Here is a 13,089-nt window from a genome sequence, read left to right as displayed (position 1 = left end):
TCCAAAAAAAATCAAGCAAGTGTGTGAATGGTGCAGATGCACTGTAAATAGCGAAGACACCACTGGATGGCAATCTTTAAGTAAAGGCAGGTGAGGCTATTCTGAATAGGCAGAGAAAGGGAGACTAACATCTAGGTTACATTTTGTAGAAGAAACTGCTAATCTACCACTGAACTATGCATGTTAGATATCAGTACTGCTTAAAAACTAGTTCAAAAAGGTACCTGAAAGGGTAACAAACTATAAATTCATGCGTAATCCCATTCAGAGTGCACATTCCTTAACAAAAAAAGGGACATGAACATTTTAAAATATTAGCATTGTAACAGTGGGCTAAGGAAAATTAAAGAAGGATCTCTGTTTTAAGTTTAGCGCATGAAAATCTTAACCATAGCATATCAATTATTTGGGAATGCTGCAAGTGTAAATTGTCTTCCAGCTTCTTGCCTGCTGGGTTCTCAATATCAGCTCAAATAATTCCTGCAAGACAAACGTTTCAAGTGTGCTCAAATCACCTTTTGAGATTCCTACCAATTCCCTCAAGAACCAGAGCAGAATGCAGCTTACCCTACTAACTTCTGTTTAAACCCTTCCTGGGTTTCTCTATTAGCAGTTGCTTCACCACAAACCATCACTCATTGCCTTAACACTCACTAGTCCAATAACTAAACCCTTGTTTTCCAAAGGGTAACAAGACTGTTGCAGATAGAAATGGATATTCCATGTGGGCATAGTATGGTGAGTGAGCTTGTTTAGGGGAAAAGGGAAGGTATGTTAAAAGCTGAACATGGATAACACCAGTTGCAATGCCACGGAAGATGAACACTGCAACTGACTGCTCTGTCTCTGGATGGCTGTGCACACTGCAGTAGCAGCTGCTGAAGACTGTGGCCAACAACCTACAACAGTAATTAAATTTTATGGTCTTACCCATGAAATCTTTTGGCTGTATGGTTTCAAACAGCATCAATGTATTGGATTTTAACTAAGTATTTAAAGTAGCAGTGTTTAGGTAAAAGCAAAATAAAAATGCTGCTCTGTATAATTTTACATTCAAATGTACAGCACCTAAGGGCATTACTAGCTGCTTCTCTGCATGCTTATGTGGTAGCAGGAACACAAGCACTCATTTGAAAAAAAAGCTTTTTTCCCCTCCCTTGTTTTTAAAGTGGCCAAATGCAAGAGGCTTTTCCTTTTGGTGAACTAGACATGAAAATACAGGTTCACAAGGTTCTGAGCTGCACGTCGTTCTTGCAGAAACTTTGGCTTTCCATTGCTTACGCTGTTTTAAATATAAACACTAATTTCCCCTTTGCATTGCTTTTGACAGCTCTCTATTGTTGGTTTGATGCGACTTTCATCACTGCCATCTGTTCTCTACTTCAGTAATATAGGAAAGAAAAGTGACAGATTCCTGACATATAATTCAGTCAGTTTGGTTTAATCATTCACCCCAGCACAACCGGCTATGAACAATACAATTTATTCCAGAAAATGTTCACTCACCAAGTCTCAGCAAGGAGGATGAATTAAAACTAGATATATGCACTAGATTATTTTTCCTACTGAAAATATTTCATGGGAGTGTCTGCACCATCAGCAATTTTTCAGTTTAAGCTTAAACTGGATGTTTTAAAACATCACAAGCTTGCCGCTGAGTAATACAGATCTACTGTAATTACATACATATGCCACAGTACATCTTAATCCAGGTATGACTGATTAGTAAGGGTTTGTGCCCAATAAAAACAATATCCCCAAATTTAAATTATTAAGTCTCTTTAGACTTTTGTAGCCATATTTACAAAGTATGGAAAGCAAAGAGGACAAGAACTGAAATCTTACTGGATCTCAACAACTTTTGGATTGGTTAAAAGTCATATGAAATTGGCTATGAGCAATGGGGAAAAATGCAGGGTCTACCATCGCATGAAAAAATGATGGAACAAGAATTTTTGGTCCTTTTCAATCAGTAAAATAAAGGTATGGGTGTTCCTAACGGGACAAAAGTAAGGTAGTTTTGGCCCTGAATTTAGGTTTTGTGGAATAAACTTTAATAAAACCTAAACAAGAAATGCTTTCAGGAATTTAAGATTTAAAAGAAAAAACAGTTTAGGTTGAATCACTGCAGAGGAAGGTTTAAATGCCAATATTGCTCTGACTATAAAGTTACTATAGACAAAGAAATTAATTAGTTTAAGTTGAATCAGAAGCAAGAGACAGCAAAAATAGAGAAAAATAAGTTAGATCTTTAAAATTCATTTTTATAACCTACATTAAGTAATAAGCAAGTATTTTTAATTACGGATTAACCTGACAGTGCTCTTTTTCCCTAAAGACCTAAAAGTTCAAGCAAGGATCACTATCCCCACGTTACAATTTGAATAGCCTAATTACTTGAACTTAAGTGAGCAATTCCAAATTAATATGTAAAATAAAGGTGCTGACACTGCTTAAACATACTAGAAATATTGGTAGACTTACTGAATAAACCAATTCCAGCAAATCTGCCATTTATCAGTAGAAGTGGGAGTCTCATGTTAATGTTTCTGACACTTGAAAACATCTTGCTTAATATCATCAAGAGACCATTATTATCAGATCTAGAAATATGTTTTACATGTTATTAAAGACCAGTACTGGATTTACAGTAATAAACTGAACACAGAAAAGGGCACGTTAGAATTCTAAATCAAATCCAGCTACCAATGTAGTCTGTCTTATGTCCTGATCACTTCATTTCATTCAGTTTCTCCTCAATCATTAGTAAAGTTATGATTTCACAAAGAAAAAGACACCTAGAAACAACTCCCTCCTAAATAAAAAAAAAAAAAGTGTTAAAAAGCAACATTCAGGCCAAACATGAAACTACACAAATTACCAATAAATATACGGAAACACCACAATAAAGGACAAACCTCATCTTTAAAAAAAAATATTTTAACTGCTATTAAGGCATTACAAAAATGAAAGTTGTGTGTATATTTTTGCAGGCATGTGTAAGCACATTACAGTGAAATCAAGGCAGAACTTTGCTATTATTATTACTTTATGCAGCATTACAAGGTTACTGAGGTGCAGTGTTTATTAGTCTAGTCTACAACTCTTCCTGACTGGAGGAATGCTCACCAAAGTCATCAGCGGCTCCACAACATCTTTTAGCACAGTGAAAACAGGGCACCAACAATCATCCAAACATGTTTACCACTTAGATTATCAAAAGTCCCTATTAAGTCATCAGAAGTTCAATTAGCATGTAAACATTACTCTCTTAAAATACAGGTTGTGTGAAGTCTGCTCAAAGTAGGATATACTATCTCGTTATAAGCCCCCAGAGAATTTTACTTCATCTCTGTGAACCTGCTCCATCTCCAAAAATGAGGACATGTCCTTTTATCATCTATGATCCCATTTAAATATTAACTACACCACTGCCTGAAGTGTCCTGTGCTTTTTCTCCCCCTTTCCTCCACCCCACCCCATGCATCCTCCTAAAACAGGAAGTGGTTAGTTACATTAAATAAAATCCAAACTACTTCAAGCCTACAAGTTGAATTTGGTGATCGTTCCTCAATACCTTTCCCTCCTTCTGAATACACCCTTCCTTGATTATTCTTGGTCCTGACTCAGAAACTGCTGCTTGAAGGTACATAAAATGATACCAAACACTTGGCATTTTCAATAATTTTTCTCAAATTTTCAGCCATTTACAATTTGAACATAAAAATCTACAGCACCATCTTCTGAAAAGGCACTTTCTGAGGACTGTCTAGCTTTAAAAAAAAATTAAAAATTGCTCCAAGTTTTAACAGTGGAACTGCTTTGCTTTAACAGGACACTACAATGAACTACCCATGTTAGGATGAGGGGATCTCAGACAGAATTCTAACAGTCAGGGGCACATGGCTGGAAAGGTGATTGGTATGGAGTCTCTCCACCAACTCCCTCATTTCTGTAACAGTGATGCTACATTGGTTTGCTTCTTTGCAAACCTTCACCTACCCTCCACCCCCACTGCTTCCCATGGGTGCCTTTGGCTGCTCAGGCCACAAACTAATTTTAAACCTCAGTGTTTTAGTGATTGTATTCTTGGGACTCTGCTAGATAGATAAAACATAGGGTCCTGTACACATCAGATTCACACCTCACAACTATTGTAAAGTTACGAAGATTTTCTACTAGCAGAAAACACTGAGATTAGCGCTCACCTTAACCTTAATAATCTTTTTCATTTTTACAAAAATAATATATATCTGAGTGAATTGGCTAAGTGAAGTTTTTATAATTAAAAGATGTGCCAAAACACAAATGATATCTCATACACAATGTCAAATTCAAGTACTATCTTTGGGTAGGAAAGTAAGCCAGGAATATTTGTCCCTTTGACATCTACATGGATTTTCTATCTGATAAAATTAACTGGCCAGTGGCAGCCACGTCTACTCCACAAAACTGCAGCTGACGGAGCATTTGTCTGGCATGAAAAGAAACTTCAAGACGACTGATTGGAAATGAAAAGTTAGGGTTTCAATGTATATAATCAGAGCTTCTTTGATTCCTCGGTTACGAAAAGTGCTTTGAGAAAGGTTATATCCCATCAGCTGACAAAACTGAGAACATATCAAAGGCGGACAAGTCTCAAGGTACGAGTAAAATGTAAATCCAGAAAGGCCTCATCCTTTTGAAATTGAAGCTTGGAAATTTCACACTATTGAGCACTAGTAGAAAACAAGCAAGCAGCTAGGATGTGTATAGAGCGTGATTATTCATCTAACATCCTGTGCCTAAACATTGATCAGACAAGTATCTGCACAAAAAGAAGACATGGAAACAATTTAGGACCAATGGCATCTTGAAAGAATTTGACTGACAACCTTCAGGAATCCATTTCAACTTGAAAGCTGTTACAAGGGCTAAACTACCTTCGAAAAGCATCCCAAAATGAATCCTAGGGAAAATAACCTTTGCATAATTTCAACTAAATGGTTTAACATTTGACAGCCATCTAACAATCCTGAGTAAAATGGCCACAGTGGAAGTGCCCCACAAATCAAAGCTGCTTTGTTTGAGTGGAGTTGTCAGTTGTGCTGTTAGCAGATGCTGCAAGAGTTTAACGATTCAAACTACTAAAAATTCTCAACCTTTCTTTCCAACGTTGGACCCACTAATCACTAGATCACATATTTAAAGTAACTGCCATTATCAAAAACCCTTCTGTTAAGCTTCAGAGAAGCACTGCCATTTCTAGGAGAGTGGTTCCTAAACATTGGTACATGTACCAGTATTGTTATTTCAGGTGTGTGTAGCTAGTATCCTTGGTTGCCCACCCCAAATTTTGTGCTGGGTGCCCAAGTGTATGCCCCCATTGTTTGGGAGGTTAGTGGCACTTGTTAGTACAAGGTAAGGTCTTAGTTTGGTAAACTGGTACAGTGTCTCAGAAGATTGGGAACAACTGTTTTAGACAGATGTATGCACAAATGAGGCCAATGTTTCCGCAAAATGGAACTGTCAGCCTTTGCCCATATCCCTGTTTGGGCTATATACAGAGTGCTCCTGGAAAGATAAAGGGATAATGCGTGTTGCACTCGAGATTTCTCTAAAAAGCACATAAAACTTGAGAAAACTTTTCTTTAAAGGAGAGCAGGTACAAAAATAAAAAATCCATATACTCCTGTGAAAATATACTGGAAATTGCCACCACAGATGAGGTACCATTTATCCCCCCACCCCCTAAACTGCAAACATCAAAATATATATAAGTCTTTAGACAAAGGAAGAATATCTGGCTATTTAATCTCAATTAAAATGACAGCACCCTTTGTTACACTTGATATTTCACACTGTTAATTTTCTTCTGAAAAACGAGATACCGCATCTAACTCTAAGCCTTGGTTCCTGCTCATCTCCTCATTTCCTAGTGCAGTAATTGTCCGTCTCCATTTAAATAAATATAGCAGCTACAGTATCATAAACGTGTGGCCCTCACAACGCCAGTAACTTGATATTATAATACAAATATACGTATCGGCACTTTTGTAGACATTTGCAAAACTAAGAATATAGAGATTAAAACTCCCAACTTCTCTTCACATGAAAACCAGTTACACTGGCCTGCTAAGCAAACATTTTTGAAGTCATTTCCCCAATGGATTTTTTTATATATATATTTTTTAAGTTTTTGGTGAAAGCAGCAAGCAAAGTAATGTCAAACTTTCAAATCAGACTGGAAACTGTATAGTGTCTTTAAAAGAAGAGTTAAAGGCCATATCTTTTTTTTAAAAAAAGGGCTTTTCATCAAAATGCCAGTTCACAAAAAGTCCTTGTAAAGCAGGTTTTTCTAAAAAAGCCCCTTCAATTTTAAAAAAATTAATCTTATGTAAAAAGCCTAACCTGGGCCTTTTATAAATGGGTATACTAGCTAGAGCTCTTCTAAGAGGAAACTGACAAGTTACAGAATAAAAGAGAGAGAGATTTGTTTGGAAACAATCTTGCTCCAATCATTTCATTATATTGGCCTCCCTGCAGCAGTTTTATTCAAAGGAGCTGAAAGATAAGTGCATGAAGCAGCCAGAGAACACTGGGACACTTCAGTTAGGAATCTGCAGTCCCACTGATGAATGAATATAATCCCACTAACAATGAGAGAGACTCCTAAGAGCTGGTTGGCTACACAGAGATCTGTTAGAATAGTCCCCTTTTCTCCTGAGCCACTAGGAACACTGCCTACCAGCATGACTTTCCAGTGCAATTTTAACTCTGCAAAAAAATAGTTTCTTTGCATTATGTTTCTTGATATTGGGAGAAAAATATATATGTATATACACCAACTATTTAGTAAAGCGCTTTGAGACAGTGTTGTGAACAGCACTACATACATTTCAATACAATGTACAAATGCACAAAATACAGTACTTAGTTTTCTGGCAGAAATGGGGGAAATGCATGCCTGTTGAAGCAAAACGGGCTCAGATTTTAGGCTCAAAATACAGTAAATTGGCAAATATAGTGGATTACATGAGAATGACAAGAAACAAATGAGATACTTAAACCAATCCATTGGTTTTCGTGTGAAGAGCAGGTGGAGTTCAGAAGGGCTGGGATAACAGCAATGCCCATATAAACAATCTGCAGTATATATATATATGCATATATACTATGAACCAGTGCAAATAAAACAGTCAAAAATGCAGTTCACGAGGTTACAAAGTGCAAAACTCCCCGATGCCCAGATGTACTGAATACATGCTCATCTCTATCATCTTTAAAATACTTGTTTTAACTTTAAAGTGGAATGAACAAAAGTCCCATTAATGTTTTGTTTCACATTTCAGTGATTTAACTTGTTAAAATTATCCCAGCCCTCTTAATTTATTTGTAAAGTGAAATGAAGCCACCAACACCTTAATTTTAAAAGGAAAGCCACTTATAATGAAATAAGCAAAAATGCTTAAGAACTTCATTAACTTCTTAAGACATTTTTATGATTAATGTCAGTGACATTAAGACAGCATCTGAAAACCTGGATCTTCAATGAAAAGTCTTCACTTGAGTTCAAATAACTTCAGTCTCTTAAACCCCAAAATGTACACAATTCCTTTGTTAAATCAAAATACTGCATTGATTGCCAATATTAAAGCTTGCAGAATCCTAGAAGCATAGGTTTTGCTATTCTTAGCTGGTTTGATTTAGAAAAGGAACATGCATGACTCCTGATGACTACAAAACTTTCCTTTTGAAATTAAGGCTTTTACTTTGTCCTTTTAAAATTGTGGAGGTGTCCATTCTCCCACAGTTAGTGGTACAAACGCCGCTTTAATACAGCTAAACGGACACACTTTTCCTTTAGAACGGCTTATTGCACTAAAAGATAGCAAAAACAAGTTGTCAGTTTGTTTTTTAAAATAAACATGGTTACATTTCTAAAAATAAAAATTGATGTTGCCCATATGTTCTGTAATAATTAAATTAAAGCATTATTATTATTATTCTAATAAATATAAAAGAAAAAGCTAAACTTCAAAAACACACATATATATGAAATCACATTAAGGTGTGAGAGGCAGCAAGTAAACTAGCAAATAAAGACCTCAACTCTAAAGTTTCGTTTCTGGTGTTTACTACATGTAACCCCATAAAACAAGGAACATCTGATCTTGCATGAAGCTCAAAATATATTTACGACTTGCCAGATAGAGATTTAGTTGAAACTTCTGGACAAGGTAAAACAGCAGCTTTAGTAAACTCACCAGGGAGCAAGAAGAGTTTGGATCACTACTGCTGCACAGACACCACTAGCTTTTTTAAAGGGAACTACTGGAGTTGAGGACTCCAAACCGTGAAGAAAGACACAAAGGCAGCAGTTGGCTAAATTATGTTCAGATTAATGGACTAATGTGTGCAAAACCCTTCCCCTAATTTTTTCTAGTTAGTGCTGTACATTGAAATGTACTTGGATATGTTCCCATTCAAATGCTGATGGCAATATTGAGAGAAAGCCTCCTCAATGAGTTGGGGTAAAGACAAAAAGGCTATTTTTTGCACACTTCCCCCCTCAACAATCATGGTGATTGTTCTATAGGTTGTTTGTGGTTTTTTTAAACTACATCATTAACTTTTTTTTGCAAAGATAGTTGTGCTGCCGAGCAACTTGAGGTAAAGGCATAAAAGGGTTAGACTACAAGAAATTAAAAAAAAACTGATGACGACGGCACTTCCTACAGAAGACCGCCCCAAAAAAGCAGTTGGCTGGTTTCATATTGCATAATAGTGCTGTGTTCCTCGATGAAGTAAACAATCCTCCACGTGTCAATTTAAGGATTAGCCCCTTGCCCCTGCACAGTGTCGGCTTCAGCGTGATCGGAGGCGCACCCCATAAACTGACCCCACCGGAAACATACATTGTATGTGGCTTAATTTTTCAGTTCTTCCTTTCAGTGAGTATGCTCCGATTTTATTGATTTATTTAAGCGAAGTACATGGTGCGTAAGGTGTCTTGGTGAATCTGTACAGCCTTAGCAAGGGCCTGTGGGTCTCTCCCATTGCTTTGTCCTGAAACATGGCTTCCTTCAGCACTGCAAGACAAAGCGAGAAATATTAAAACTAGCAGAAACCCTTTCAATTTGAATTGCCATCATTTACCAGCACTGCATTATTTCAACACTCGAGAAGGGAATGTGACAATTTTTTAGAGCAAAATACAGTGAGAGCTCCGGGGTTCTACTCAGCTTTCTCAGCAACTTCATGGCTTTTGGAAAGTCCCTTCAGCTCAGATAGCCCATCCATAAAATAAGTATACTACTTCTTACCCTGCCTGGTGCTTTTGAGGCTTAATGTTTGTAAAGCACTTTAATTCCTTTCATTTTAAGGTTTCAGACAAGTGCAAAGCATTATTACCACTCACCGCATTCACAGCAGTATTTCTGGTTTCAGGATTAGAACTTTAATGCACATGAGTTTTTTGGCCCATCTCCATGCAACGTTAATTAAACAAAAACTTTTTTAAAAAACTCTTAAACTTTAAATTCTTTATATAATAGAAAGCGAACACCACACTACACGCTTATGTATAGTGGTAGTAGTAAGGAAATGTGTTTGAAGACCAGTCCCACAGGTGATAAATTAAGCTACTGCTCAGTGTGTATCATCTACAGCAGTGGTTCCCAAGTGGGGTCACTCCACCATCAACAGATGGGGTTGTGGCAATCCTGGGCGTGCGGAGGATGCCATCTTTTGCACAACATGACCTCACATGCATTGCACATGCGATGTCATGCTGCACGGAGGATGCTATTTTGCTCTACAAAAACAGCACCCCCGTCCATGCAGCGTGATCTCACGCCATGTGTGTGCAAGGTCACATTGTGCAGAGAATGCCATTTTGTAAAGCAAAATAGCGTCCTCCATGCAGCATGACCTTGCACAAATGGCGTGTGTGAGGCCACGCTGCATGGATGATGCCTTTTTTAATCAGCATCCTCCAGGCTGTCTGGGATTGCAGGAAGCAGTACATGTGAAAATGAGGTCATGCAACGAAAATGTTTGGGAACTGCTGATCTAGTCAGATAGTCTAAAGCCTGACAATATGGAAAGGGTTTTGGGCTGAGGGCTGAAAGGGGATATAAATATAAACACCTGTGTTTTCATTTACCTGTCATGTTCTTTGTCCACAAGATGGTATCGTGCTCTGAATGCTACCAGGTGAGCATAATACGCTGGTGCAGGTATAGAAACAGATCGTGTGCAACGCACATATGTGTGGCATAGCTGGTAAGTCAGCAGCTGAAGTTCATCTGCAGTAAAACAGTTATCATCCCACAAAACATGATAGTGTGAGGGACGGCTGGTACCCTATGGAGAAGGGAATATCAGTTCACTTGTCTGGCTCTCATATATGTATCAAGTCAGACTTTAAGGCCAGGAGGAATTATTATGATTATCCAGTCTAACCTCCTGCATAATACAAGCCAGAGAATTTCACCTAGCAATTCCTACATCTAGCCCATAACTTCTGGTTGAACAACAGGATCTCTTAAATACTTCAAGTGACAGAATGCATACCACATTAGGTAAATTGTTCCAATTGTTAGTTACTACCACTTAAAAATATGCACCTTATTTCTAGTTTGAATTTATCTAGCTTCAGCTCCAAGCCATTTGATCTTATTATGTTGCTGCTAAATTTATCAGCTCCTCCACCACTACCAGAAATCTCCTCCTCATGTAGGTACAGTACTTATAAACCATGATTAACTCAGCCTCCTACTTCCTTTGGGTAAACTAAATTTATCAGGCAGGGTCTGATTAAATTCATCCTAGGGTACTAAAGGTACTAGCAGAAGTAATCTTGGAAACCATTAACAATTATTTTTGAGAACTCATGGAGGATGGGTGAAATCCCGGAGGGTGGGAGAAGGGCAATCCTAGTATACCTCTACCCCGATATAACGCTGTCCTCAGGAGCCAAAAAATCTTACTGCGTTATAGGTGAAACCGCGTTATATCGAACTTGCTTTGATCCGCCGGAGTGTGCAGCCCCGCCCACCCGGAGCGCTGCTTTACCACGTTATATCCAAATTCGTGTTATATCGGGTCGCGTTATATCGGGGTAGAGGTGTACCTATCTTTGTTTAGAGCAATCAGTGATTCAAACCAAAGAAACCCAGAATATACTTGCTGCACTCCACCAAAATTCCCTGCAATTTGGTCAAAGATTTCATAAAGAACAGAACTTAAAACTTTGAAGAGTTTAACTTTTTCCATTCTTCTGAACTCAATATTTTGATGCAATTTTCCTCATTAAGTTGGATTGCCATTGCACTGCTGGCAATACCACCAAACTGCTAGATTCAATTTCATTATCCTATAGTTTACCATCAGTCTAGGCTTAAGTCAACTAATTTTCAAGGCTGCTTTCAATCTGAAAACTTGATTCAAGTTTTCAAACGTAAACAATGTTCATTTCATTACAACTAAACAGATGTTTAACAGTGTTCTATTTTCCTAATTTATATGAGGAGGGTTCATTACTTCTCTTCAAATAAACCGACCTCACATCAGAACAGATTATGGAAATAAAAGGTACCTAACAGCTCAGTTAAGTAAATCATTGGTAGTGCTGGTCCCAGAGACAGGTTTCACAGCTCTTAAGGAAATAGAACAAGAAGATGTTTGTCTAACACACAGGTGTGTGTGCGTGTGTGCGCGCGCATATTTTCAAAAAAGGGAAAGAATACTTGCTGTCGCCATATGTATTAGTTTATAAAGGAAGGTATCTTACCTGTATTCCAGCATGGCTACAGAGGTAAAAATCAAACTCGTATGGGTGTGTAATATCTGTATCTACAGTTGTTCCAGCTGGAATGTTGCCACTTCTTCCAACCTACAGAGGGGTTTTGATGAAAGCAATATTAGCTAGTCAATTTTTTAGAAAATAAAGCAATAAAAAATTATGATGTACTTATGCCATCCAATCGTAACTTTAACACACAACATTCTATTTCGAGTATACAGCATTCAGTGAATGGAGCCCTCACCTTAACCCCTCCCTTTGGAATAAGCAAATGTAATGACCTGTGATGTTTGCTTTGGACAAAGCCCTCCCCTCTTCGCTCTAAAGTTAAGCATGGTGCATCAACAGCACTTTCAGTTCCACCTGCCTTCAGAAGGGGGAAGTAGTTAAAGATTTAACTATGTATATTTTGGTTTGTGTACCCACCCAGTCTGCATTAGATCACTCAGAAAACACGTAAACTTGACTGAAATAAAGTCCTTTGTGGTTTCACATTCTCTTGTATTTAACATTTTTGTAGAGCCTGTATCAAATAGTATTTCAAGATATTTAATTTCTTCTAAATGTCACATTAACATCTGTAATTCTACAAGAACTGCCCACGGTCATCAGCTGAAGTTTTACAACTGAATTTAGAATAAAATAAAATAAAATAAGATCTTCAAAGACAAAATAAGTTGGGGATCAATTTTTTGCACCTGTCAATCTTGAGCATCTCCTCTGAATGTGAGGAATACATCAAGTGGATTTTGTAGAATTTGTACATTTATACAGTTAGCAAAAATACTAGCACAATCTTTTCTTTATTAACCTTTTCACATACATAACTACACTGGAATTACCCTTTCAGTTCTGTCCGCACAGAACAATCGTGTGTGGTGTCGTTTCTGTACTACGATGTAGGTTATTCCTGGCTGGTAATCTTTCTCCAGACTGATGCAGGCCTCTCTAATTGCTAGCAGCTCATAATACAACACCTACAGTACAGAAACAATAGATTAATTTACTCTTACATTGTACTCTGCACATAGTGTCTAGTAAATAGCACTCTCTACTTAACACTTGTTTCATGTCTGTTATGCAATATTAGTAATTTGTAGGAAGTCTATACTCATCTATGGCTATAAATGATCAGCTTCTCAACCAGGAAACACATTTTTCATCCATTTGATATAATATATCATTACTTTCCTCAGCCCACAATCTGAAGAACTCCAAGCAGTTTCCACCTAATGGGATTCCCTAGTTGAGATTTCACACTTCCATAAGAAGTGTAGCCAATACACTATGGTGCTACATCT

The 13,089-nt window shown here is 37.5% G+C and overlaps 1 protein-coding gene across 1 annotated transcript in view; it reads right to left on the bottom strand.

Annotated features, from left to right (window-relative positions):
- Positions 1–8,737: 8,737 nt before the first annotated feature.
- LOC112108702 (argonaute RISC catalytic component 3) overlaps positions 8,738–13,089 on the bottom strand; it is a 49,308-nt gene continuing 44,956 nt past the window's right edge. Inside the window, exons 16-19 of the mRNA XM_024202910.1 lie at positions 12,631–12,765; positions 11,777–11,878; positions 10,148–10,347; positions 8,738–9,071 (exon numbers count right to left, since the gene is read on the bottom strand). Coding sequence (XP_024058678.1) covers positions 8,963–9,071; positions 10,148–10,347; positions 11,777–11,878; positions 12,631–12,765 — 546 coding nt within the window. The 3' untranslated portion in view covers positions 8,738–8,962. The remainder of the gene's footprint in view (positions 9,072–10,147; positions 10,348–11,776; positions 11,879–12,630; positions 12,766–13,089) is intronic.

This window comes from Terrapene carolina, unplaced genomic scaffold, assembly GCF_002925995.2.
Source record: "Terrapene carolina triunguis isolate 2854851 unplaced genomic scaffold, T_m_triunguis-2.0 Scaffold236, whole genome shotgun sequence".
Classification (NCBI taxonomy): Eukaryota; Metazoa; Chordata; order Testudines; family Emydidae; genus Terrapene; species Terrapene triunguis.
The sequence above is the reverse complement of the archived record's forward strand: the minus strand, read 5'-3'. Positions and strand labels throughout refer to the sequence as shown.